The sequence below is a fragment of the Sciurus carolinensis genome, chromosome 17, assembly GCF_902686445.1.
Source record: "Sciurus carolinensis chromosome 17, mSciCar1.2, whole genome shotgun sequence".
Classification (NCBI taxonomy): domain Eukaryota; kingdom Metazoa; phylum Chordata; class Mammalia; order Rodentia; family Sciuridae; genus Sciurus; species Sciurus carolinensis.
This window is the reverse complement of record NC_062229.1, coordinates 45,863,777-45,886,979: the sequence shown is the minus strand read 5'-3', so window position 1 is coordinate 45,886,979 and position 23,203 is coordinate 45,863,777. Positions and strand designations below refer to the sequence as shown.

Here is a 23,203-nt window from a genome sequence, read left to right as displayed (position 1 = left end):
CATGATACATGGGTTTATCTGTGTTCAGATAGAGACTCATTACAAATGCTTCCCTGTTTCCAGCAATACCTCTTTAGGGTGGGGAATTAGTGTTTGGTAAGAAATTATCTTTATGAATGCCTTTCCCACCTGTAAGCATAGCCCTGTTCTAACTACAAACTGGAGAGGTGTGGGGAGAATGCTAACCAGAGAGGCCCCCTTGACACCATCTGATGTTTATTGTTTTACTGCTTATTGGTATGAAATAGTTGCTCGTTCTACCTTTTGCAATTCTTTAAAACCTAATGGCATAGATTGAGACACAGCACTATTGTTTTTACAAGACATCTACTGTATCTACTTTTGTTGGGATAAATACCCAGTAACTGCTGTCATAGCAAGAGGACCAGCACGGGGTACTACTATTCACAGTGTTGCTTTTGTTTTTTATGATTTTTTTTCCTTTTTTTTTCCATATTATTTTAATCTACAGAGTAAATTATTATATATACATTGGAACCAGTTAATGCCCTTAGACAATGTATAGTTGTTTCGTAAAGCAGAAAAGACAATGCGGGGGGAAATGGGTGCCCAAAAGCACAGTCACAGAGGCTTCAGAAGTTCTAGATACCACTATGAGTCAATGCTGGAGATCACGTCTAAAACAATCAATGTTCAAGAGGAATGCTTTAATTTGGAGAAAATACCACACCCTCCCTCCCCCCACAAACCCCTCCCGCCCTTTTTTTTTTTTTTTAAATAATCTTTTCATTTCACTATCAAAAGTCCTGGCTCTTCAGATATACTTTAAACTATAAATAAACACTGCATAGTTCTCTTTTGTTTTGCTTTGTTTTGTTGTTGTTTTTGAAAAATTATTGCAGTACAATGACTCCTGTTTGGAATTCAGTAGGGAGCAAACAGCACAGGAGTGTGGGCGGTCCTAATGGGTCCTGGCGCTGGTCGCAGGAGCGCTGGAGGGAGTGCAGAGGTCTGGAAGAGCGTGGCCGCTGGCGTAGTTCGGAGACTGAAGGGAGAATTCACGGCCACAGCTGCAGCGGCTGCCGCAGCGGCCAGTGGGTTGGGTAGAATTCGGGGAGCCAATGGCTTTGAAGGTTCTTTTGAAAATACTAATTTTACCTGCAAGGAAGAGAAAAGGACATGAACAAAACTTCGGGAGTCTGTTCTTAGAGTCCAAAATGGCAGGCAGCTTTATAAAAACATAGTACTGAACAACCTACAAAAAGGAATGTGCATTTGTGAATTGACAATAAAGGAAATGGAAAGTGTAGAATATTTGCCCTTCAGGAGAGACTGGAAGAGAGCTGAAAACAGCCAGCCAAGGGTGTTCAAGAGTCCCCCAGACAAATATTCAGCAGTCTTATTTTATTTTAGTTGGAAAATATTCAGGGGAAAGTATTCATCTTGAGAAACCAAAAAATTGGAAAATTTTAGGCCACCCTTTTGACACACATAAAATATCAAGGAATGGACATTTTTAAAGAGAGTCATTGCTGCTGCCAGTGATACCAGACTATCCAAGTGTGCATGTAAACCAGGCGGCACAGGAAATGTGGTTCTTGTTGGGTGAGGTACTATTCAAGGAAAATTTAGAAAATTTTACCTTCAAAAAAGAAGTAAACTTATCTTCCCTGAACTTTGACTCCCTTGTCGTCTTTGCTGTGTGTGTAAAAATGGTCACCACATTCTTTCAATCTTATTCTACAAAGTCAGTTAATCCTGTGACAAGCAACATCAGAAAGATACCTGTTCTCACTGGATAGACTGTTCCCACTTATGGAAATGGTAACACAGTCATGGTTAAAAGAAGGGGTTAGATTCTAATAGTAACATGATTATGACTGCTCTGTGAAAGAACCATTTTCTCGCCTGTCAAAGCTGCCATCTGTGCTGGCTGGAGATGGCACTGAAGGTTGTGACTAGCAGTGCTGAAATATCAACTGTGCACAGAATTCAGTCTCCTAAGGCAGCTAAAATGGTTTCTGCACAAAAGAGTAAAGTGATTTCATTTGTATAAAATGAGCAATCCTACTCAATTCTTTAGGTGAACCCATACTGGGGTAGCCAGCCTACAATGTCAGAGAATTTCGCAGATTCCCCTTAAAGCCCTACCAAACAATCCAGATCAGAACATTACCCAACTGTGTTTTCTAATCTAAAAAGTATACTTGGAGTAAAAGGGAGAGGGCATTTCCCAGGATACATTTCCCCAGACCTTTTACAATGTCCTTGGATGAATAATAAAATTAAACCATACCCTTGCGTTTGTGTTTTAAAAAATCAAAAATTATCAAGACTATCAATACCAATGCTTTCTCTCCTGAACATGTTAAAAAGGCAATTTTATAATTTGTTTTTCATGAACATTCTTTCCTAAAAGTATTCACTCACACCAGGACCACATGTCATAGGACTACTCACTGGACTCAAAACTGAGTCAAACTTTGATCCCTTGCCTGTGTTCTAAGATAAACCTGAGCTCAACACAAATAGATGGGAATATTGAGCTATGGCTAAAGATGGCAAAATCCTGAAAAAAATCATGAGCCCAGTAAGTCCACTGGTGGAGTAGAAGTTGGAGTATAAAATCAATTATTCTATTTAGTAACTGATCCCCCCTCCCCAAAAATGTATACATATATTCAATAGAATGTGCGACATTAAATACATCACGCTATCTTTGGGGAGGCAGAAATGATACTTACCCCCAGTGGATGTGCTGCCTTTTGTAGTTTGTTGTAAGGACTGTACTTAGGTTTGGGGGGCTTCCCAGCAGCTCTGTCTTTGTGCCTTCTACTGCTAATGTGCTATTAAAGGCAATTAAAAATTACAGCTTTTAAAAATTCATCCCCCAAAATCATTCACAAATATTGTTTTAACCTGGAGAAAGATAATAATTATTTCATGCAAGTTCCAGAAATACAAAATTAAAAGAACATGCACTTTTTCCCTTGGATTCTGATACCCTGAGGATCTACATTTTTATGCTATTTTAGTATATTTCTAACAAATAGAAAGGTCTTACATTTTTCCCAGTTTTTTGCCTTATCACTGCATACATCTCCCACCCCCCTTTTTTTTAGTGTTTACAAAGGAAAGGAAATGTCTGAAGAATTTTATGTGCAAATAAACAAAGATGCCCAGTCAGGCATGAATTTATTTCCATACCAATATTTATCCTCACATTTGTATAGCAAAATGTCAACCCCTTAAATTCTGAAGATAAATAACTAAGGTGCATAAAATCAGCAAAATATCATATATGTACATAAAAAACATAGCACAACATGAGGGTTCAGTCTTCAGTTGGCAATGAACAACTGATCTCTTTAAAAGGCTATTCAGAGTACAAATGAATGCAACATGATTAGACACCTCTTTAGCAGGTGGCTGCAAGATTTGGAAATATAGTACAATACCATGTGATGAAGTACATACAATAAAAGAATGGCACAGTATAAAATTAGTGACAGCATGTAAGGATCTGAACAAGTAAAAATGGAATTTTGCAAACTGACCTTTAACAGAAATCTATACTTTTGAGTGGGAAACCTGGTAAAGACCTTATATCCTTTCTCCTCCCACTGTTCACATGCAAAAATAGTACAAACCCACTGCCAACAATTTCCCAAAGGTCCTAGAAGCCATTGCACTTTAGCATTCCCTTGGCAATTAAAATGAGCATACATAACCAAGGACCACAAATAGAAGATAAGTGTGTGGGTGAATGGATGGATGGACAGATGGATGGCACAGACAGAGAGAAGCAGCACACACGTTATTAATAAGTGTTCCATTTGCTTTCATTCCTTGAACATGCTGCCGCCTACCTGTTTAAGTTGTGTTTCTGAGTTGACATGCACATCGCAGATTTCACAGTGAAACGTTTTGTTCTGGAGTCCCGTGTTTCCCTTATTGACAGGTCCTTTGCCTTTCACTCCCGCCCTAGGAAAGGCTTTGATAGTCCCACTTCCGTTTCGGGCTTCTAGCATGGTTTTGTGCTTAGTACCTGCCAGGAATGTTTAGGGAAAAAAAAAAAAAAGAAATAAAAAGAGGGACAGAGGCTTAGCTAGCATGCTTCAAGAAACAAAGTAAAACCAAAATCACAGGACTTGTTTAAGTGCCCTTTCTTCCAGGGATTATGGCTGAAATATGTTCATGCCATGCATATATAATATTAAATTACATGTTATATAACTTATTGTATAATATGACTCAATTTTAAATGTCTGACGTTAGAAATAAGCACTATCAATATAGAAAATAAACTTCAAATCCCTCAAGCAAAATGAAATGGGCGTGGCCGAGTTTCATTTCCTCTCAGTGCTAATAAGACGCAAATGATAGCTGTTGAGGAAGAGTGATTTGGTTGCTAAAGGTGGAGTTCCAGGTGATGTGTAACAAACGTAATCACTTTCAACAGGGTATGTTTACAGAGGTGGCACTAATTAAATATCCACTTTCTAAACAGAATACAAACAAGTTTTCTTGGCTATATATTGTAGGTTCCAAGAGGAAGAGCAATAGGAAAAAGATCTTAATGACTGACAAAAAGCCCTCACTGATGGGCTATGTAATTTCAGATGTGAACAAGTGACCAAAGAGTTGAAGGGTGGACCCAGACTATGCAGACACACTACAAACAAGCATTTCTTTTTACCAAACCAGTAACATCTTTAGACTGTCACACACAATTAATGTAACTACACGTATCAACTATGAACATTTTGTTTTTGAGATTACTGTACTTATATGTTTAGTTCAGGATGGCAGCTTTCCTTCAAAAAATTGTTCTAAATTTCTTTTTTTTTTTTTTTTTAACTAAGTGTTCTTTATTTTTCTCACTTGGTGATGTGTTTTTCCTGTGACTTCTCATTTATAATCATTTGTATTGTTTCTGCTGTTCTGATTTTTAAAAATGTTACTAGTGTCTCCTTTGTATTCATTAGGTTACTGGTCAATTTTGCAAACATAGAGATTCTTAACATCTAAGTCACGCACCAGCTTTCCAAAATCATTCAATATTAACAAGGAAGCCATACTGAGGATATTCTAGGTAAGTGCAGATCATGTCATGTTAAATGGTAGGCAAATGCATGAACGAACTTTATAGTCATATTTCCCTCTCTCAAATTAATCACAACTTCATTTAGGTCTATATAAAGTATATACATCTGATTATAACTTGACCAAATTCAATATAAAAATGTTCATTCATATAACTTACGTAGCTCACTTGGAATATCTATGCTCTTATGCATGGTTATTAAAAAGTTCAGATCTTGACATATCAAGCAAAGGAAAAGAAGTCAACATCATGCAAGCCTAGAGGAACAGGAGCATGGAGCCACAAGACTGCTCCATCAAGGGGTGGTGGTGCCTCACTGAGGTTTGCTTTGGGCCATCTCCCTTGTGATCTAGTAAGCACAACTGCTTCCCAGTGTGTCTGAAGATGGTCCGAGTAGGGCCAAAAGAAAGAAAGAAAAAAAAAAGTCCTAGAGAGCAAGAAATAAATATGCAGATATGCACATGACTCTCCAAATTTCTTTATACCAACTGATGAATTTATAAACAAAATTTTTGTCCCATGCTGCTTTTTTCAAAATGAGAAGCATTCATGGGCCATGGATGACTATAAAAATCGACAAATTCTCATCTTGACTTTCTTGAGGGACTCCTGGTTCACTTTAGGTTCATATCATTTGATTTGGAGCTGGTGTTCGGTGGGAACAGTGCACCCATGTGCATGCACACAAGATTACAGGATTAAAAATGCTGCAAGATGGGAGGTGGAGGAGCTACTGTTCATCATCAGATAGAGTGAAACTTTTGTACACTATAGCCTCATGCACTTAATAACAGATTGTCAGCTGTAATTAATTGGCTATTAGATGGCTTTATAAGATCTGAAAGCTTGAATAGGCTGCAAGGGTACGTGTATTTCCTCCAAACACAGCTAAAATTCAGGAAGAGTGTACTCGATTTTAAAGCACTTTTTTTTGAGAGATAAAATGTGCATTAATAGTATAAATATATTGTTTAAATTCATATTTATAGAATCTTTAACACATTTCAGATGCTGTGTCAACTTTTTTTTTCCCTTGCTCACAGCTGCCCTGTGAGTTAAGTGCTATTAGCCTTCCCATTTCAGGGACAGCAAACAGATTCAGACAGGTGAAGTTACTTACATGTGATCACAAAGCAAGCATTACTTGAAGTTCCTGGTTAAATAGAAAGTGGATTCCTGGCTAAGTCTTTAGGAGTCTACGAAGGACTTCCAAGTTCTCTGAATGCTGTCACATACAAATCTTTTTCAGCACCTTTAATTTTCTATTTTGCATGTGCAGATCATCTTTAATACTGGTTTTTAATTTGGGTCTTTCGAACTCCCCACCCCACTACCACCTTTGTTTTTTTTTTGTTTTGTTTTGTTTTGTTTTGTTTTTTTTTCCCTCCTTGCAGTGCTAGGCAGAGCTCCGTGGATCATGATGCTTGAAAAGGCTCTGGCTCTGTGCTGGCCAGTGGCAGCACCTCGGGCTTCAACATACTGTAAACATCTTGCAAAGCTGGTGCCCTCCTCTGTGGTCACTTGCAAGTCTGCATCAGCACTTGCCTCATTCCTGCTCTGAGAAGAGAATCTGCAAGAAGCCAAGTGGACTGCTTTCCTCCTATTACTTTTAAAAGGCTGACACTGACAGTAACCTTCATTTGAAGCTTCATGATTTCTGAAAGGAGAAACTATATTTGGACTCTGGTTTAAATTCGGCAAGTCATGAGGCTTCAAGAAATCCCACATTTGTTTCACTTTTTGCTTAGTTGGGGCAAGACACTTACTGATCTCACATTTGTACAAATCAAAGTCACAACAGAGGAAGGGGCATGGCTTATGCTTCATGCCCCATTAGCTTAAGACTTTTTTTAAAAGTCCTTAAATGACATACTGGTATAAAGAAAAGGTTGAGAAGAAGGAACATGGACAAATGGCTTTTAATTAATAAATAAATCACTCCTTAAGAATGATTATGTCATTAGGAAAACAGAAAAACTTTTAAAAAAAAAAACACAATTCTACCAACTAGAGGTATATAAAAACATTAATAAAGTTTGGATAACTTAGCTAAAGTGGAATTGCAAAAAATATTCCTATGGAATTATATATGCTTTTAGAAATGAACATGATTATTAATATTAACATAGAATTTACAACATATATCTATTTAACTACTTATCTAAGATTCGACCTTTGTATTATTTCCTTTTCTCCTTTCCTTTCCTTATTTGTAAAATGCATCAGACTTGTTAAATCTTTGATCACATATCTGATAGTTTCCTTAGGTTAGATTTCATAAGCGGGACTATAGGGATGAAGGATATGACTGTTTTTAAGGCTCTTGATACAAACTTTATAAGCATTACAATGTTATTTTCAGAGAAATCTATTCTATAGGAAAGTCTATCTTAGTATCATCTATAAAATTTGCCCCTCTATAAAATACCTTTCAGTACCTTAAAGTTTAGTTCTCCAGAATGCCCATGAATGCAATTATATTTAATAGTATTTGACTGGATCCTTAACTAACCCATTCAACTGCCAACATTGTGAGCAGGAAAGTGGTCAATATCCATACAAGCAGGAAAGTGCAAAGGTGTTTTTTTTTTGTTTGTTTATGCTATTTAGAATAATAGCATCCTACACCGACTCTTGTGTTTCCTAAGGTAGAGCTCTCTTGAATCTACACTTGAAAAATTTAGCACCATGAGCCTCCATGTCCTCTCCTTTATACCTTTAAATCTGAACTTAACCTTTTATTACCCTGATCCCCTATATAGTATGTAATGTCCATGTTAATTGCATCTGAATTCTGTCTTAGAGAAAAACAAATGCTTTGGCTAGCCTTATCAGCATAGCCACAAACATGAAGCCCCCAGATGGGCATCCATCATATCAGCTGGCCAAGTAAAGCCTCAAGTAATTAAAAAATCTTATTATTTCTGTTAGTTCCCTGTTTGAAAGTAATTTGCTGGCTTATCAGTAATACACCCAAACTCCAATATGCAGAGGTGAGAGTAGAGACAAGGAAAAGGCGAAGTCTAAAACACAGTAAGAAGAACTGTGTTTTTGGCATCAGAGAACACCTTACAGGGAAAGCTACAAAGTTGAGATGGGAAGGGAGAGAAGCTACACAAGGACCTAGTGACCAAAGAAAGCCAGGGAAGAGTTCTGTAGACCATGGGATCCAGTGGACAAAAGTACATGGCTGGGTCTGTGAAGGAGATGCGAAATCATGGAACCCACACAGCAGTAACCCTTGAAATCACAGCAGGAGAAAAGGAGTATCAGGCACTGGGAAGTCTCTTAACCAGCGTGCCCTCAGATTCTGATTACAGGAGCACTAGGAAGACACAGATCCATCTTCATGTGTATCCATCTCATCTCCTTAAAAGCACAGCAGATGCCACGCTGTGGGAGCCTAGCAAGAATGTTTTCACATAATCCACACCCAAATCGATAGACAAATCAGTCACACTGTCACAATGTAACTGAGATGACAGTTATTTGCAAAAGCAGCAGTATTTTTTTTATTTTTATGTAAACTAGTTTTATTCATTTTCTACCTTTTAAGTGAAATTTAACAGATGCTCCTGATGGAAAATTTTAAGAGCACAGAAGTATAGAAGACATGAGCCTGCCCAGCTGCATGCCCACAGTAGGTACACATTTTGGGGTATACATTTTCAAGTGTTCTAAATATCAATGACCTCATGTGAAGCATGTGCCAGGTAAATAATAGAAGTTGGACATTCCAATGGTTTGCACCTGCTACCTCTTTTAATAAGAGCAGTCATGTAAAGCTGCATAATCAGAAAATGTACATTGACACATTTCTGAAATCACTCATTCTGTCTATCAACCAGTGCAAGGTCAACAAATGTGAACTCACTAAACCCTGAATACTCACCAGGTAATTCACTATCACAATCCCCAAAAATATTATTTCTGAAGTCTAGCTTTAGTATATAATCTAATAGAAAGTTCTGTGATGAGGAGGATATTCTGTATTTATGCAGAAAATGAATAATTAGCTATGTGTGTCCTTTGGACATTTGAAATAAGGCCACTGCAACTGATAAACTGAACTTGACATTAATTTAAATTTAAATGCTTCCTGAGGCTAATGATTACCATACAAGGTAGTTCAGCTCTAGTATTCCAATATGCCTTTTATGGGCAGAAAGAAAAAGAGGAGGTCTGTGTTAGTCAGTTTTCCATCAGTACAATGAAATACCTGAGATAATCAACTTAGAAAAGATCTTTTGGGGCTCATAGTTTCGGAAATTCCATCTGAATTGGTTGCCCCTGTTCTTTGGAGCCTCTGGTGAGGCTGAGCATCATGGTGGGAACACTTGGTAGACAAGACTTCTTACCTGATGACCAGGAAGGGAAAGAGACCAGGGTGTGCTTAACATATTTCAGATAATCAATGAAAATTAGTTTGGGTATTAGATATTAGTACAGATGAATGAATAAATAAATGCTGAAATTATTATTTTTAATTTGCAAAATGAATTATTGAGCAGATCATTTATTATTCTAAAAGATAATTATTGTTCTAAAGATAATTTTAGTCTGGGTGTGGTGGTGCAGGCCTATAATCCCAGTGACTCGAGAGACAGAGGCAGGAGAATCATGAGTTCAAAACCAACCTCAGCAATTTAGCGAGGTCTTAAGCAACTCAACAAGACTGTGTCTCTAAATAAAATACCAAAATGGGCAGAAGATGTAGCTAAGGGATTAAGCACAGCCGGGCTCAATCTCAGATACTGAAAGAAAACCAAACAACCTAAAAAACAAAAAAAAAAGATATTTTGGGCACTCCATGTACTCACTAAATTCATTTCTTCCTCCTTCATAACACCATTGCTTTGTCAAGGTAAAAGTTTAGAAATCTCCAAGCATTTTAAAATTTAGTAGAGTCTGTCCTCTGATAGTGATATTTTCTGTACATTAAAACTTAGTGAGGGATAGAATAATCTCTGTTAAGGGATATAAAAACTGGAATGAGCTTACTGAAAACTATTAAGTAGTTAGTGCTTCAAGTAATTACCAGAAAAATCTGCCCAAATTAGTAATAAGCATTAACTATAAAACACGTCAAACTTTTTTCCTCTATTACATAAAGGAAACCATAAAAATTAGCTAAACAAATAAGATATTTGGGGGATATTTTCTTAAGGGGAAAAAAAGAAAACACATCTTTTGTAATAACTTGGATTGTAACACACAAGTTGAAAGGCAGTGCCCAGCTCTCTTGAAGAGACTAGGGTCCCCTCTCAAAGTGGTTTTAGCATTCATAGACTGCCCTGTGAACCCTACTAGGCAACTCAGAAGAGCTTTGGCTTTTGAACTGCATATTCTCTGCCCATATTCTAAAAAATATCAAGGCAGGAGTGCTTCTATTCAAATCCTGTGAGCATATACTATGGAGTACAAATCAAACAACTGCGATTTCAAATGGTTACACTATAATGAGAAATAAGAAGAAAAAGCGAACAGGAAAACACACTTGACCCCTGAGTACGCAGGGGTCACGCTCATCGTTGTGCCTTAATATTAGATCCTTAAGAGGTGCTGCATGGCCCTGGAATTCCACTGAAGACAGGGGGAAGAAAGAGCTAGAAAGAGGCCATGGAAGACAATGTCCTTGCGCAGGTTCAACTAAGGTGACTTGCATACCTGCAGGTAAAAATTAAGCTAAATCACTTCTACTTCATTCTGTCTACTGAACCACACCACAGGCAGGGTTTGATGAAAACGGTACCCTTCATATACTATCTGTAATTGGTTGCTTAGGATTAAGTTTTCCAAGATGAAAAGCATTTTGAAAGGTCATTGGCTTCCAATGAGCAGCCCAGAGATGCACATTCCCACACTTAAATGTTGTGGACACGGTTGTATGTTTGGGTGTAATATACTTCCAACAGGGAAAGGAAGAGAATTATGCATTGGATATATAAGAAACATTGCCCTGCCCTGAAACCTGGCTCTGTCTGACCAGAATTGATTTTCAAACCTAATTTTAACCATATTTTTCTAATTTCCTGACTCTAGAAAAAAGCCGAGACGTCTTTTGAAGTGATTTTGGAGGAGTAGTGGGCAGGGAAGTCCTAAAGATGGGGCAGTGGTTGTGGTCTTCCCTGAGTGCAGACAATGAGAGGGTGCATTTAAAGAGAATTCAGAAAACCATAATTAAATGAACTAAAGGAACAAGGCAGCCTGTTTCTACTGGCACCATGAGCTGTCAACTCTAAATCATGTCAGTGATGAAGGACTACACCTGAAAAATATTGTTAGTCTGTATGTTAAATAATTGATGTGGTTACTATTAAGATTTAATATATAATAAATTACCATATTGCTCTTGCTTATCTACAAATAGACATCACATTAGCCCTGGATACACACAAATTCAATTGTAACTTTGGTTTCATCAGTAAATTCATTTAACAGTTCCAAAGACTGAACTCACTAAGGTCACAGTTCAAACATTTGATCCCCGCGGTACCTCATCATTTCAAAAATGTAAAGACCATAAATAATGATAGCACAATGGTTATAAAGATGAAGAAATAATGAATTTGATCCTGTCATTATCTCAGAACAATTGAAATACCTGGGTTTAAACAACGCAGCAGAGTGTGACCTGAGGACCTAATGGTGTTGTCTAGTGAGTTCCAGCTGGTGAGTCAGCTGTTGTGCCTTCCCTCTTTCTTTTCTCCATTGCCCTAACTGGTGTCCTTCACCTCCCTAAAAACTATTTGCCCTTAAAACCTTGTCTCAGAATCTACTTCTGTGGGAATCCAAACTAAAGCACACCGCAACGATCGTCTGTGGAATTCTACAACTGCTCCTCTTATCCTGGAAAGGCACTAGCTACCTACGCAACCTCTCTTCTTTACACTCGCCTCGTAGGTTTCCCTATAGCAGACCCAAGGGAAAGATGCAGAGCTGCCCCTGTGCAAGTGACCTCTGTTTGGACACAGACAGGACAGCGTTCACATACATCTACAGCTAGAGGAAGTCCCGGGCATGCTATGCCTCTCAGCCTACCTGCAGTTACCCACGATAGAGCAGAGTCTGCAGATCATACAAAGGGGGTCAGAAACGACTGACTCCAGTAGTTTTCTTCTTCCTTTTTTTTTTTTTTTGGTAGAAGGAATTTTATTTATTTATTTTTTTTATTTTTTTTTAATATATTTATTTTTTTTAATTGTATACAAATGGGATACATGTTGTTTCTCTATTTGTACATAGAGTCAAGGCATACCATTTGTGTAATCATACGTTTACATAGGGCAATGATGTTTATTTTTTTTCCCTTCCCCCCCACCCCTCCCACCCCTCTTTTCCCTCTATACAGTCCTTCTTTCCTTCGTTCTTACCGCTCTGACACCACTGGCTAGTCCAAGTCTAGGACAAAGTCTACAGTGAACATTAGGCTGGGGACTTGGGGCTGGGGGCTTTAGAAGCAGGGAAAAAAAAAAAAAAGATCTATCATTCAGAAAGGGGAAAACAGGGATGAGGGATCCTAAGAAGCAACTGGAAGTTGGGGTGTGACTGAAGTCTTCAGACCAGGCTGATATTCTTGACAGAACTCTATTGTACAGGGACTCAGGTAAGGGGTGACAACTAGGTTCACCTCCTCAAACTGTCAGAGGAGATTGTTAGAGTCATTCTCAGCTCTGTCTGCAAAATGCCATGGAGGTATTTTCTTTTTCTTTTTTCCAAAACTATTGCTTTCCAAGCCCTGGGTATAAGTCATTAGAATCCCCAGGTGGATTGCCTGGGAAAATGTAATTTTAACACTTCATGGGTAATTTTGACACACAAAGCAGACAGAAGGACTATTGAACTGGAATACGAAAAATGTTGACCTGGTGTGATGTAATCAAACAAGTAACTCCTGCTTCTTCATCAGATATTTCTGATAATAATTTACAAAAAGACTCTGAAATTCCTATAAGCAAGCTCCAACCTCAAAGGGCATGCACAGTTTACCTGTCAAAATTGATTTCTCCCCTCAAACTAAATGTACATTTCTGTCACTATGTGGAATGATCAAGAATTTTTGAGCAACAGATGAACTTTCCATGATGTTTACACTCTCCTAAGTATCTAACATCTAAGAAAAAAATATATTTACATGAGTAAACACATGGTAAATCTACATGGAGTAGATTCTGACTTGGGGCCAGATGCTTTCCTGTGTTTCCCAGCTCCTGAACTCCTGAACTTTCCCTGAGTGCAGTTAATGTATGTAGAAGGAGGATATGTGCTCAGCAATTGTTCTCCATCTGCAATTACTCCTTAGAGTCCTGAAGTCAATACTTGAATATGACCCGTGCAGTACAACGGTTTGGTCAGTGACTCAACATACAGCTGCAGTATTAACTCAGGGCATGATTCACCAATGATTCTACTTCTATTATAGTTGCTGACAGAATCCTGGCAATGAACCCAGTCTTCTAAAGAAACGTTGATCTTGGCAATCAACCCAGTTTTTAGAGAAAAGCTGATATTTGTGTGTACACACATACACAAAAAGAGAGAGAAAGAGAGGGAGAGAGGGAGGGAGGGAGGGAGAGAGGGAGAGAAAGAGAGAGAAGGGGATGTACACATTACATACACACAGCAGCTGGATGAAACCAAAATAGACTCAGAGAGCATTTTTGTTCTAAAGCGTCAGTATTTTCTTTTCTGCTTTAAAGTGTTATATTCAAGTAAGAGGAACTTCAGTTTGGATCATAGTTCTGTCACTTAAGTGGTCACATGCTTTTCCTTCTCTGAGCCTCAAATGGAGAGAATAATATGTTTAAGTTGTGTGAAGAGTAAAGATCAAATCTCAGTGGCTGCACATAATTCATGCTTTAAGTTTCATTGTCCAAATCACATAGAAGTAGCCCAAATAGCATGATTTGCCATAAAAACCATTAATAGAAAAGTAAATGGAGTTGTGGAACCACATTTTGCAATCATAGTATAGGTACGATTTTAGAAAAGTTTATTTTAGAAGCAAATGCATGGAAGTGCATAAGCAATCATAAAAATGCAAGACATATTTTAGAATTGTTTTATCTCCTCATGTTTAACACACACACACACACACACACACACACACACACACACACACAAATGGCCTGCAAGACCTGTAAACCCTCCCTTGCATCCATACAAATGACTTTTTGCCTGCCATTTTATTTTCCTAATGGTTAATGAATACCATGTAATAATTGCCAGTTTTCTGCCACCCCTTTGTCTCCTGCTGCAAAAGATCTAATCTATTCAGAGGAAGATAATTGCAGAGCTGTTGAGACAGAAAAGAAATGGCTGCATCTCACCACTGTTGTGCGCTTCCAGCTGTGAGGCAGAGTTGACAGCGACCTTGCATAGCGAACAGTAAAGAAGCCGTTTGGCCTTTTCTTCCTCAGTCTCCGTGGAAGGACACGAGCTGTTGCCAGTGGCTGTGGTGGGGCTCTTCTCCACTTTAGAGGAGATCTCAGTTGTCATAACACTGCTTTTGCGGATTTCCACACTTGTCGTCGTTGATATTGCTGGTGTCCCTGCGGTACTGTCTGCATTCGAAATACCATAGGAAGTGGGTGAGCGCAGTATTATCTTTCCCTATTTGGAAACATATCACTAATATTACATTCTGCTAATAACCACAAGAGCAGCTAGCAACTGCTGCTTGTCAGTTAGGCATCAATCCACTCATGAGGAAATTGGCATAGATGACCGCACTTAATTGTGTATGTTGAAAGAAAACATTTAGAAGAGTCTACAAAATTACACAGATTTAAAAATATTCACACAATTTAAAAATATTGTATGGGGCCAAAAAAAAAAAAAAAAAAAAAGAAACTGACACATTTCTCTTACCATATTATCTGAGTATAATATTTACACTGTTGTACTCTGTATACATGTATTTCTACACAGAGGACTTTGTAAAAATTAGAATAGAGAGGAAAAAGGTTTTAAAATAGTTTTCTATTTTTTTCTTACTACTTGACTATTTCCCTTCTGTATTTTTTAGGTGTTTTGGAAAAATAAATATGGAACCCTGATGTCACACTTGCTTTGTCTAGATTATCAGTTCAGAACACCATTGCTCTGTTTACAGTTATAATTCAACACCTAGTACAAAAACATCAACATCAAAATAAGAGATATTCTAGTCCATCATGTTTACTAAAGGCAAGCTCTGTGAAGAAGTTTGTGGCACAAGTAGTCAAACATCAATAGCCACTCTTGATGAGGAATTCACAGACGAGTCACACCATGCATTAGTCACATCATTTTAAGAGTGTGATGACGATGAAAGTGTGGATGCACTGTAACCCAAGAACCCTTTTGGCTCCAAAGTCTGATACTAAATCTGGAGAGATCAACCTTCAAAGCAAAATTACCTTGTCCTAACTTCACTGTGGTATACATAGCTCTTCTCCCAAATATGCCTATCACCATGATATTAGCAATGCTTGCCATGCCCTGTAACGATCTGCAAATGAGCTCTATACTCATATTCTATCTATTCTTGTACCTCTTCATTCCATATTCCCAGGCGGCCTCTGTGGTTACAGCTGCTCTCAAGAGCTGCCATTCCATATATCATTCCACATGACGCTGTGGTTGCTCTTTAATACCATACTGATAAGTTCATGACTGGGCAGTGTGTACAGGGGAGAGTGGTCTGCAGGTAATGGTGTGTTGCCTACATATGTATTTACTTTTTATTAACTCAATCATCAGAGTTGACTGCAGCACAGCATGCCTTTTAACTTGAACATCCGCAGGATCCACGTGTAAGGGTGGAAACAAGGGCTGAAGTTGTTTATTGCTACTTTCCTAAATATGGCATCAGAAACACTAGCCAATGAGATGAAAAACCAGCCCTTGTTAAGGACTGTTCTATAGCAGTATTCATCTGGATCTTGTTTCCTTTGCCTGACACTTCACACACTTTTAATCACATATTTAGCAACTCAGATTGTTAAGTCTCTCTCAGTGGAATGGAAAATATTCACCAATTATGTTTTAAAATACATCACACTGCAAATTAGTGCACCATGGATAAAAGAAAATAAATAAAATCACTCAACACCAGTTTTTGCCATTAGAACACTTTCTTTCCCTTGAAAATTGAGAGATCCACTTTCTGATTAGTTTTTACTTGCCTATTAAGGCCATGTTATTAAAATATCAGGTAATAACCTGAACTTATCTTTGAGAACCTACAAACAGCATAAAACAACACTAACATGGTCCTGTAGCTGTTCATTGCCCCCTTAATAAATTAGGAATGACTGTCTGAAAGCGTTTGTGGTCAATCTGCTAAGTGTTTTACATACTTAAAATAATTTTTTATACCTAGGTAATTTTATATGCCTAGTAATTTTATATACTTAACATTCACATAAAGCTATAGAAATCAGAAAATTCCAGAAGTTAAGGAAAATTTCCAAGATCACACAAGTAGACTGTATTGAGCCAGGGAAAACTGTTTCATGGAATGAGGAAATCGGGGATTTTTTTTGTGGGGGGGATGCTCTGACTGATAATATCAGCCGTGGCTATGATCGTTCATAGTAAGATCACCAGCAGTAAGTGGCTAATATCACTACATTATTCTTACAATCAGCTCTGTGAGGAATGACAAACATAAATGTAGCTATTATATTTAAACTCTGGCCACACACTGAAGCCAGAGTGGGATCTTGTGGGTATTTACTTCATTGATATCAATGATGATAAAGATTTTTTAGTAATACTAAAAAATTCTAAATAAATTTCTGTGTAGATTGACATTTATTTTATATCTTGATCTGAAATGGCATGTAGCACAGATCCTATTCATCCAAAGGTAACTTTCTTATTTTTTTTTTCAATTTGTGACAGCTACATCAGTATTTCCTCTGACCCCAGAAGATAATGCCCATTTATACTAAAGGCACTATAAGATTAGTGCACTAGATTCTCTATGTTTAGGGCTTAGTGAAGTATGAACATTTCTTTGGCAAATTCCTTGCTTGAGAAGGCTCAGGGGAATTAATAGCGAATGCTTAATTTCCCGCACTTCTATTTTGTGGCATACTTTTGACTGCATAGCTGAGCACAGACATATTATTTTCTAATCTTGCAGTTCATTTGAAAGAAACAAAATTATAATTTTCATTTAAAATTTAACATACAGATATTGATTCCATAAAGGTAGGGTTGCTAATAATTTATAAAAGATATTGATTTTTTACTCATCTTTGTTTTATCTGAAATAAAGGGGACTTTTAAAAGAAATTAAGGTAAATATATTTTAAGATTATACCTTATTCAAAGAGCTTCAATTACTCTATACTTTGCATACAAAATCATATACAGATTTTCCTTAACATGGTAACCAAATTACCAAGTATATGTAATTTGTATGTACTCATGAAGTCTTGAATGGATGATCATGTTAACAACATATGTGATGAGAATTACCTCTGTGTTCCTCCCTCCTGCGAATCCATAACCCCTGTGTAGCTATGAGAAAAATATAAAACAAACCTAAATTTCAATGCAGTCTGCCACATTCCTGACCAGTGCTCCTCAAAACTACCAAGGTCATGAAAACAAGGAATCTGAGAAATTGTCTCTGCATAGGGAATCCTAAGGAGAAAGGACTATTAAATGTTACATGGGATCAGATCCTGGGGTTAAACAAAAAGGGACATTTGGTAAAAACTTAAGTGTGAAGCTGGGCATGGTGGTTTATACCTATAATCCAAGCAATTTGGGAGGCTGAGGCAGGAAGATCACAAGTTCAAGGTCAGTCTCAGCAAATGAGCAAGACCCTCAGCAAGTTAGTGAGAACTTATTAAAAAAAAAAAAGGTTGCCATTCAGTGGTAAAGTGACGTTGAGTTCAATTCCAGAACCCCACTCCCCCCAAAAAATTTAGTAAAGTATGAGCGTGAGTTAATAATAATTTATCAGTATTGGTTCATTAGTTGTTAAGAATATACTGCAGTAATGAGAGGTGTTAACTATGAAGAAAATTAAGTGCAGGGTGTATAGGAACTCTCAGATTCTTGCACTTTTCTGTAAAACTAAAACTATTCTAAAATGAAAGTTTATTAAATTTAAGAAAAATAGAAGTAAAACTAGTCAAATAAAGTATCTTCCCAATGACTTTGAAGAATCAGAGTCAGAAGGGAACTTGGTAGTTTTATAGTATGGCTTTCTTGATGTTTTGCTACGAAAGTTTCACTAAGTTTTTCAAGGTCACACTATACCCTAAGGTAGAAAGTAGGATTGACACACATAGCCCAATTCCAAATCTAGAGCTTGTTATCCTACACTAACAGACTCATGTACTCAAACTTCATTCCATCAACATTTATTAAGCAGTTATTTCTTGCCACGTTCTTTGCCAAGTCACTGGCAATAAGGCCACATAGACTATGTACTTAGCAGTGAAACAGTTCATGAGACATCCCAAAATGACTTGAATAATGATAATTATAAACTTAATCCTTAATCTGTTTTTCTCATGACCATATCCTTGCACTCACCCATCAACTAGGCACTCAATAAATATTTATTGAAAGAAACCAGTGAAAGAATGAAAGAACAATAATCATTGTGAAAGCACCTTTAAAGTCTTTATAGTTACTAATTCATTCAGTCCTCATAAAAATGAAAATATGCAAATCATTTTTATCCCCATCTGAGCAAAGTAATGGAGGTATATAGAAATTTGGGTACATGCCAACACCCAGAGCTGGTAACAGGCAGCACAGTGACTTGAACTCAGACTGGTTCAGTAGCACATGCTCTTCATTTTCTTGTGTATTGCTAAAATTTAGATTTTGTATATCAGACTTTCAGGTGGTCATTATTTATTATGCAAGCTGAAAGGTAACATCTTAAAGGCTCAACCTAAAAAAGAAAAAAAAAAATGAAACATGGTCTGAACTAGAGTCAATAAAATATGTCCAATCCTGCATTTATGCTCAAGTACTGCATGTTGCTTACATCCATTTAGAAAGAGGAGAAAAGGAAAACCTACAGTTCTCAAATAACCTCTTGTGCAGAATAGTAAGAATAAATCACAGCCTTCTCCCCAGTCCAAAAGATGATAAAGTAGTATAATGATTCACTTTTCTCAGTGTTTCCCAAAGGCTGATTCAGATTTCTTTGCAGTATTCAACCAAGGATTCTGGGAACAATGTATGTGACAGGGAGTTGGAAATAATGGGTGAGATTCAATGGGAAGAAAAAGGGTTGGATGGTCTGGGCTTGTATTTCTCTGCCGTTTTTCTGCCAGTGCCCTGTAGCAAATAATCATTATTGCAACTGTCACTATTTGGCTTTGGCATCAAAACAGATTGCTAATACTTTGTGGAATGGGGTTTAGCTGAGAATGAAAGGAAGCATGTCAGTATTCAGAGTGGCCCATTTGTGACCCTCATTTTGTATAAAAACATGGTAAATTCTTTTTTTTTAAAAAAAAAAGTCCATACAGCATAAGGAAGAATTCCAGAAAATATCAACAACTTGAATTCTGGATAATAAAATAGAGCAGCCAAGTTACATGGTCTGGGTAACAAATAAAAAAAATTCTTCTAGTTACAGACTTCATAACCCAAGTGGGAAAACCATAGCTGAGTTATTTCAGTTTTCTCCTAGGAAACAGGGAAGAATGTTACGACCCAAAGACACTCATTATGTTTTCCTATAGATGGAAGACTCAGAATTACACACGATTTATTTTCTTCTTTCCTGTGTGAATTTAAGTCTCACTCAGACTTGCTAGCAAGTGAGTACAACAGCTGCTTCCTCTTAAATATGCTGACACTCTAAAGTATAAAAAGAAGAAAATCATAAGCTTTTAGAAATTATTACTGGAGGTTTCTTTCCTATTGATTTTATTCAATTTAACCAACATATATCAAACATGGTGCCACACAATTAGACGTGGAAAGGAATGGACCTGGCATTGGGCTTTACTTTGCACTAAGGAGTGTGCCACAGAGCACCAGCCACTGAAATAAAACCTCTTTACTTTTGTATTTTTGGTCTTATTAAAAAAAAAAAAAAAAAAAAACTTTAAAAATTTTTTTGGAATCAGTTGAGCAAAACAGTGGAAATTATGAAAAGGAAATCAAGAGTTGAATTGGGTACCCCAAAAGTCACAGTATAGATACATCAAGAGTTCATAAGGGTTTTGTGTGTGTGTGTGTGTATTTAGCAGAGAAAATTACAACTTATTTCTGTGAGTCAGAGAAAGAGTAGTTGCTTGTGCATTAATCTGGCAAAAGCATTCCAGTCATCAAAATGTAATGTAAGAGGGACAGAGTCAACAACAACACACACTCTGCTAGAATGGTATAAGCTATAGGATGTGATTAAAACTGCCTGGTAATCTTGAGTCCACAAAAGGAGGCTGGACAGGAATCAAGCAAATCCTTCCACCTGTGGGCAACCTGATTTGGGTAAAGTCAGACACCCATCAGAGCTTCTGGCTTTGTGCACAACTTCTGCAGATCTATTCTGTGGCTTGGTAGGACTCAAAGTGGAGTCAGGCAAGATGATTCTTAAGTCTCCATGTCATAGGACAGTCCCTGAGGAACAGGTAATGGGGCTGCTGGGTGACACATGATAAACATTTAGATGTATGACATATTGTTCCTATTTCTACTCTTGTCCTAGCCCTGGAAACTTCGGGAGTGTGTCTGAATGAACCCTGTCCTGTGTCAGACACTGTGCTAATCACTGGGGGTAGAGAAATCAATGTAATATATATTGTAAACCAAAGAGTAATAGGACTCTAACAAAAGTAGAGGGAACAATTATCTTTGAGGAAGATGTGCAGGAGGTGTTATTAGAAAATATTAGAAAAGTGAGTTGTACTTCAAATTCCAATTTATTTGCACCTGTAATGGTCAATGATTTGGAAGTAAGAAGCAAAAAGTGATCCGGTGTTTTTTTATTTGGCAATTTCTGTCCCATCATAACTTATAACAAAATTCTTCATGTTCTAAGGAATCAGGTGAGCAATCCTCTCTGCCTTTCCATTCTTTAAACTGCACTTCCTGAATCTTGTATATATTAGAAATTGTAGAAAAGATATGTCTAAAAAATTGGTAAAAAAAATAATTGAACTTCAATTTTTGAGACAATTACTTCAAGAATAGATATGTACACATAGATATTGTTTATCAGTTGAACTCACTGTTCCAGGGATGTCATATGCAGATCAGAATATAATTCTCAGGCAAAAGTATTCAGAGCTTACTTAAATTAAGAAAGAAAGAAAAAGAAAAGAAAGGTTCAACTTCTGGATTTCTCTCTTGAGGCCAGAACCCAATTAGTTTCATAGGGATTGGCCATTTTCTAGGATGACAGCATGATTTGTTAAGGCAGTCTTTTAAATTATCCTATGATAAATTATCCTATGTATTATCCTAGGTAGCTTTCTTCCAATAGGATAATTTATCCAAAGTTTAGGCTACTCTTGTCACTCAAATTTTTAAGGTAAGCAGATGAGAGAATAGGCTTTCCCAACTCTATAGAAGACCTAACAAGGAAATGATGATCATGACCAGATCAAAGAAGGCCTCACTGAAGGACAGCAAATGACAAGCTAACAAGAAGCAGAAAGGAAAGAAGAAAGAAGCCACACAGAGGGAGAGGCAGAGAAGGTCTCTGGTCTCTACAGGGAGGTCCAGATCTCCCAACAGGATTTAAGCAGGATCCAATAGTTGGTATCAAGCAAGTTGAGATCTACTTAACATCCTCAAACCTTACATTTAAAAAATGTCCTTGACCTTGAAAAGGCTCTCCAGTTTGAACTGGGATTTTGCCAACTAAAAATAGGGTACTTTCTTCAGGCAATGGTAGCACTCTCTTAAAAAAAAAAATCCTTAGCAAACTGTCAATATTTCTATGGTGAGATACAGTTTTTCAGATATATGTGATAAATGAAGAAAGGTGAAAACACATTCAGATCTTTGTGAAGAGAAAAATAATTTGGGGAACCTGATGAAGTTTCCATTTAGCAGTTAAACCAGGGTTGCTTTTTTTTGAGAATAGGGTCCTCTCTCCCTAATTGTATGTGTATTTCTGAGAGAATTCATTTTCTATTTGGATCACAGAGGTTTAGTATAAAGCAGAGCTTGTTCTCTCCAAAAGTAAATTAATCCAAAGTAAGTTAATCAGAAGGAAAGGTGGTTAGGCCTTGGATTAGCTGAGTGGATCTGGCCATCGTATAGCAGTTGATTAGCACCTAAACTTAGGTGTTTTGTCAGAACTTGTGATGGTCCTGGCAATATTACAGAAGGAAAAGGAGGATAGAAAGAAAAATCAATGAATTTCAAAGTTATTTTAAATTGCTTGGACGCCACTAGATTAGAAAACTGTCTTTTCAAGCTTATCATAGAGATTCTAATTTTTTCCCCTCAGTAAGGCAGAAGGAAAAAAAAAATCTTCCCAAATCTTATGAATGGTAGTTCCCCTATTCCAAGAGCTTTCAGAGAAGAAAAAAATAAAAAGTACTGCATACTGCAACAACAGTTCCCATTTCACTAATGAGAAGAACTCTGTATTGAAAATCTTGATGTGAAACCTGGCAAAAAGTCAAAGTGGTTTATACAGCCACTGCTGTATAAATAGCTATCTATTTAATATAGAGGGCAATCAACATTTTTCTTCTGGCCATGTGCTTTAGGTTACACATAAGAGTTTGCCTTGTGTCCATAACTTCTATAATATCTAACTGTTAAGAATTATGACATGATAAATCACGAAAGTTGAAAGTTTTTGCTAATTGAAATTGAACTCAAAATGAGCATGATCTTGGCTTCTGCCTAGTGAATTTAGAATGTGTGGAGAATTTAAAATGTGGAAGCAGTCACGCTAACTCATTTAGGATAGAAATCCTTGGTCTAGAATCCTGTTGGGCAGCCCATATAATAAAAATGATGTAATAATTGTCAGTTTTTCAATATTTATTTTTGGTACCATAGAGCTGTCTTTAAGGTAAGAAAATGAGCTCTCCTAATGGAGGTTACAATGATAAAATATTTAGTAGGGATATAATTTAGAGCATTATCCCATCTGGGTCTCAGGCGTTTTATTGTATGTGCAAGAATTACTTAATGTTT

General features: G+C 37.1%; 1 protein-coding gene across 2 annotated transcripts in view; it reads right to left on the bottom strand.

The window, feature by feature from the left end:
- Positions 1-745: 745 nt before the first annotated feature.
- The window catches only part of Znf385d (zinc finger protein 385D), an 880,046-nt gene continuing 857,588 nt past the window's right edge, over positions 746-23,203 (bottom strand). For both annotated transcript variants that reach the window (XM_047530556.1, XM_047530557.1), the window contains 4 exons: positions 14,398-14,631; positions 3,831-4,009; positions 2,706-2,807; positions 746-1,119 (listed from right to left, as the gene is read on the bottom strand). In XM_047530556.1, coding sequence (XP_047386512.1) covers positions 886-1,119; positions 2,706-2,807; positions 3,831-4,009; positions 14,398-14,631 — 749 coding nt within the window. In that variant the 3' untranslated portion in view covers positions 746-885. The remainder of the gene's footprint in view (positions 1,120-2,705; positions 2,808-3,830; positions 4,010-14,397; positions 14,632-23,203) is intronic.